The sequence below is a fragment of the Carcharhinus amblyrhynchos genome, chromosome 4 (genome assembly GCF_965287045.1).
Source record: "Carcharhinus amblyrhynchos chromosome 4, sCarAmb.v2.hapA, whole genome shotgun sequence".
Taxonomy (NCBI): Eukaryota; Metazoa; Chordata; class Chondrichthyes; order Carcharhiniformes; family Carcharhinidae; genus Carcharhinus; species Carcharhinus amblyrhynchos.
The window spans coordinates 11,463,249-11,469,248 of NC_137327.1; the positions used below are offsets into that span (position 1 = coordinate 11,463,249).

The 6,000-nt window shown below is 41.5% G+C and overlaps 1 protein-coding gene across 2 annotated transcripts in view; it reads right to left on the minus strand.

Moving 5' to 3' along the window:
- Window positions 1-6,000, minus strand: part of wwox (WW domain containing oxidoreductase) — a 909,285-nt gene extending 903,285 nt beyond the window's left edge. For both annotated transcript variants that reach the window (XM_080186706.1, XM_080186707.1), the window contains exon 1: window positions 5,845-6,000. In XM_080186706.1, the coding sequence (XP_080042832.1) occupies window positions 5,845-5,951 (107 nt within the window). In that variant the 5' untranslated portion in view covers window positions 5,952-6,000. The remainder of the gene's footprint in view (window positions 1-5,844) is intronic.

Consider the following 6,000-nt stretch of genomic DNA (forward strand, 5'->3'; position numbering starts at 1 on the left):
AGTATACAGTTGGAATTTTAGGGAGATGGAATGAATGAATGGGAGGCAGTGGCATAGTGATATTGTTACTGGACTAGTAATTCAGAGACTCAGAATAATACTCTGGGGATCTGGGTTCAAATCCCATCACATGGTGGAATTTAAATTCAATAAAAATCTGGAATGAAAAGTCTAATGATGACGATGAAACAATTGTCAATTGTTGTAAAAACCCATCTGGTTAATTATTGCCCTTTGGAGAAGGACATCTGCTGTCTTACTTGGTCTGGCCGATATGTGACTCCAGATTCACAGCAATGTGGTTGACTCTCAAGGGCAATTAGGGATGGGCAATATATGCTAGCCCAGCCAGTGATGTCCACGTCCAATAAAAAATTTAAAAAAAACACACACACAATTCTAAGCTGATCCCCAGTTGGAAAATCTAGGTGTTGTCCAAATAGCATCTTCCCTCAAGACGATACTGAATCTTTGAATACTCTACCTTGGAGAGCTGTGAAAGCTCCATTGTTGAATACATTAAATTCTAAGATTGATAGCTTTTTGCATACTAAGAAAATCAAGGGATTATGGGATATGGTGTCCAGCTCAGATTGAGAATCAGCCAGGATCACTTTAAGTGGTGAGGGGCTAGTAAGCCTATTCCTATTTTGTCGTGATAAAAGTGTGGGGTCAGATGCAGAAATAAAACTGATCCAATCTGAGACATGGGTTTTTAAGAGATTCCAGGAAATCAGAGGAAGCAAAACAATGGTCCAGGAAGAGAATCCATGAGGCAAACACTTAGTTACTGACTGCATGAATGACCTACTGAAGTAGAATGCATGAAAAACAGACAACAATTGGGGATCAGTGACGGGTGGAGAGTTCAGGCAAGAATAGATGGCCAAAGAAAATCACCAAGTGGGGACAGCTATGGGCCAATTGGAAAATTAAATTTAGGATTTGAAGTTGAAATTCAGTGGCAAGGTGGTTAATACTGCTGCTTCACACCCACTTCAATTCCCACTTTGATTCCCAGCTTGGGTCTCTGTATGCGGAATCTGCATGTTCTCTCCGAGTCTGCATGAGTTTCCTCTGGGTGCTCTGATTTCCTCCACAGTCTGAAAGACACATTGGTTAGGTGCAGTGGCCATGCTAAATTCTCTCAGTGTACTCGAACAGGCCCAGAATGTGGCGACTAGGGGATTTTCAAAGCAACTTCATTGCAATGCCTACAAGTAAGCCTACTTGTGACACTAATAAATACACCTTAAACTTATGGAGGAAAATGCAACTGGTTTGATTAGTAAGTTTGCAGGTGACACAAAGGTTGGTGGATTTGTGGATAGCGATGAGGACCATCACAGAATACAGCAGGATATAGATCAGTTGGAGGCTTGGGCAGAGAGATGGCAGATGGAGTTTAATCTGGACAAATGTGAGGTAATGCATCTTTAGAAGGTCTAATACAGATAGGAAATATATGGTAAATGGCAAAACCCTTAAGAGTATTGATAGGCACAGGGATCTGGGTGTAAAGGTACATAGGTCACTGAAAGTGGCAATGCAGGGTGGAGGAGGTCATCAAGAAGGCATATGGCGTATTTGCCTTCATTGGCCGGGGCATTGAGTTTAAAAATTGGCAAGTCATGTTGCAGCTTTATAGAACCTTAATTAGGCCACACTTACAGTGTTCAATTCTGGTTGCCACACTACCAGAAGGATGTGGAGGCTTTGAAGAAGGTACAAAAAAGATTTATCAGGATGTTGCCTGGCATGGAGGGCATTAGTTATGAGGAGAGGTAGGAGAAACTTGGTTTGTTCTCATTGGAATGATAGAGATTGAGGGGCGACCTGATAGAAGGGGCATGTACAGAGTAGATAGTCAGAAGCTTTCTCCCAGGGTGGAAGAGTCAATTACTAGAGGGCATAGGTTTAAGGGGCAAGGTTTAAAGGAGATGTACAAGTCAAGCTTTTTTACACAGAGGGTGGTGGATGCCTGGAACTCGCTGCCGGGTAAGGTAGTGGAAGCAGATACGAGAGTGAGTTTAAAGGGGCATCTGGACAAATACATGAATAGGATGGGAATAAAGGGATATGGTCCCCAGAAGGGTAGGGGGTTTTAGTTCAATTGGGCAGCTTGGTCTGTGCAGGCTTGGAGTGCCGAAGGGCTTGTTCCAGTGCTGTAATTTTCTTTGTTCTTTTGAATTGCTGGAGCACAGGTTGAGCTGAACAATAGCCAAGTGATGAAACAGAGGCCTTTCTATAGGAAATTATACTGCTGGATTAGCTAAGGTTCACAAGGCATGGAGGCAGGGATATCTGACAAGATATCAGTAGGAGAGGGTTCTATCAGTAATATAATATTCTATTAGCAAGATAATTATTTCAAAAAATTGTAAATGACAAGTACTTTTCTGCAACAATGTTGCAGCTCTCACCGACAAAGGTATTTGTTGGTAGCTAGATACTCATCAGGAAATCTGAAAAATCAGAGGAACATTTGGCTGCTTTGTTAAATTTGAGTCTTGCACTGGATGTTATTCACTAATTCAGTGCTCCACATATTTACAAATCTAAACTGACACTTAAGGTCATGCTGTCTTGCATATAAGCAGATGAGGTTCCATGAAAGAGCACAGCGGAAGGAGGAATATTACATTTGTAATGAAATAAAATACAATAGCTTCATTGGAGGGCACTTAGGTCAAGGCTTGTGTTCTCACTGTTGTTGCTCCAAGTGTCAAAACTGTGTTGATTTCACCAATCAGAAAACTCATGATTGAAGGAACTGTGTTTATAAATAGAAATGCCAAATTTAGAAACAATTATAGTTCTTTTATCCTATCTTTAGTACTTTAGCCTCTCTGAATGACAATTTAATCTGACAACTACCTACAACATTTTTGGAAAGGTGGGTCAATGAAATCATATTTCATTTTAAAAAGACTATTTAATGAACATGAGCACTCAAAGAAAAGATTTTTTGCAAAGTTCCTTTGCATTTGTGTAATAAACACCTGTAATTTAGCATTTAATTGAAATAACACATTTGAACTGATCACTTCTCATATGCATTGACTTAAGTACAACCAGGTTCCCTAGGGTGCTGCAGTGACATGATCAGCCCCCGGTGGGAATTCAAACATAGTGAAGATACTTTTTGCCGAATTCCATTCAAGAAGCAGTTAGTTAGCTCTGACAGGAGAGCTAAGTGTTGTGGAAACAGAAACATTTGCTTTGTTTTACCCATGGAAACTTGGCAGCAGTTGAAATTTAAACATGAGCAAAGTGTTAAAAGTCTAAGACATACTACACATAAAAAGGCTTTGAAAGAGTGATGTAAAAATTTAACAGCTTTTTTTTCATCTTTCTTAAAGATGTTCCTTTCACCTCCTCTCAGGTGAATGACTGGTACAGAGGACAGTTCTACAGGAGAGACATACATGATTTCTGCTACAGATTTCAGAAATGACAAGTTATCTCTCAACAATGGGAGATGGAAAACAAAACCCCTTTGCACAGACAATTATGTAGCAGTAACAATGAGGCTCAGACAATTACCATTACTAAGACTTCAAAATGTACACCTCAAATCTCACACAGATCTGCCTTACAAAGGCGGAGAATCTCACTGGGAGTGGTGGAGGTAAAAACAGCTCAATCTCAAATTCACATTTAACCTTGGCAAACTGTGCATAGAAGGCAGGTGAAGTGGATGATCCCAGGGAGAGGAGACAGGCAACTCGAAAACTTGCAAACCCTTCTGGGCTTATGTTTATCAGTTGGACCAAACAGCAAAGTTAGTCAACAACCTAGGTGTTAAGAATAAAACTGGATTTCTCTTTTAAAAAAAAGTGCATTTGAGCAATGAGATCAATGCTCATTCACCTTTTAAGCTCAACCGTAAGTGAAAGGGGGGATAGAGAAAAGAAAACTAATTTTAACTATTTGTCACAAGTAGGCTTACATTAACACTGCAATTAAGTTATTGTGAAAATCCCCTAGTCGCCACATGCTGGCACCTGTTTGGGTACACTGAGGGTGCACCTAGCCAGCATGTCTTTCAGACTGTGGAAGGAAACTGGGGCACCCAGAGGAAAGCCATGTAGACACAGGGAGGACATGCAGACTCCGCACAGGCAGTAACCTAAGCTGGGAATCGAATCCAAGTCATGGCACTGTGAGGCAGTAGTGCTAACCACTGCACCACCGTGCCGCCCAACAACTTAGGTGCGAAGAATAATGTTGGATTTCTCTTTTAAAAAATATGCTTTCAAGCGATTAAGTTGATGCTTGTTCACCTTTTTAATTCAACTAAAAGGGGGAAAGAAAAGAAAGCATCACTGTTTTAACAGTTTTAATTCAATGCCCATCTGAAAATCACTAATTCATTCTTTTTTAGAAATGAGAATGTACAAGTGGCACATGTAATATGACATCTATTCTGCTTATGAAATCTATATTGCAGAAAAAAAATGAGCAATTCAATCAAGTTAGATACATTGCTAAACATTGTGTGTGTTGAAATTAAGAATGGGATGAAGAATTGCCAGAGTTAACTGTAAGCTTTTCCTGCTGGAAATGCCTTGCTGAAACTTTTCCATCCAACTCCACTATCTTCACCCCCATGCTTAAACTTCAACACAAAAAAAATGTAAGGAGTGAATCTAATCAATCAAGTTAGATACGTTGCTAAACTTTTTTTGTGTTGAAGATCAAGCATGGGATGAAAAGGGTGGAATTGGATGAGAAGGTTTCAACAATGCAACTTTCAGTAGGAAAAGTTAAGCAGCAAAGTGATTAGCACTGCAGCCTCCAGCGCTAGGGACCTAAGTTCGATTCCAAGCTTGGGTCACACTCTGTGCAGAGTCTGCACATTCCACGAGGGTTTCCTCCAGATGCTCTGGTTTCTTCCCACAGTCCGAAAGATGTGCTGCTTAAGTAGACTGGCCATGCTCAATTCTCCCATGGCCATGCCAGAGTGTAGCAACTGGGGGATTTTCACAGTAACTTCATTGCAATGTTAATGTAAACCTACTTGTGACACTAATATATAATCTTTATGTTCTGATTTGCTGGAGCACAGGTAAAGCCCAACAATAGCCTAGTGATGAAACAGAGCCTTTAGGACAGCATGGCAGCACAGTGGTTACCACTGCAGCCTCCCAGCACCAGAGACCCAGGTCTGATTCTCAGCTTGGGTCACTGTCTATGTGGAGCTTGCACATTCTCCCCATGTCTGCATGGGTTTCCTCCAGGTGCTTCAGTTTCCTCCCACAGTCAAAAGATGAACAGATTAGGTTGATTAGCCATTCTAAATTGATCTTTGTGTCAGGGGGATTAGCTCAGGTAAACGTGTGGGGTTACGGGGATAGGGCCTGGGTGGGAATGTGGTCGGTACAGACTTGATGGGCTAAAAAGCCTCATTCTGCACTGTAGGATTCTATCAGAAATTATACTGCTGGATTAGTTAAGGCTCACAAGGTGTGGAGGCAGGACATCTGATAAATGATCAGCAAGACAGGGTTGCAACTGAAATACAATATTCTATCAGCAAGATAATTAGCAAAAAATTGTAAATGACAAGTGCTTCTCTGTGACAATGTAATAGTTCCCACTGACGAAAGTGACACTAATAAATAAACTTATAAAAAACTAAGTCAGATTCTTCCTAAACAGGTTTGTTGCTGAAGTTGCAGCATGGGATGAAGAGAGTGGAATTGGATGGGAAAGTTTCAGCAATGTAGGAAGAGCTTGACAGTTAAATCTGCCAGGGAAATGGGAGGGGATTTTAATCTTGCATTCCACCCCCACTGCTTTTTTTTTAAATTTATTATTATCGTTGTTGCTGTTCCTTACTTGGCGTAGTAAACCCAGCCGTCCTTGGTGGTGCGCTCCTCCCAGCCGGGAGGCAGCTCGTCCTCGCTGTCAGTGTCATCCAGCCCGGCGTACCTCAGAGCAGACATGGCTCCCCCTCCCCTCCACGCTCGAGCTCCAACTGCCGCCGACCCGCGC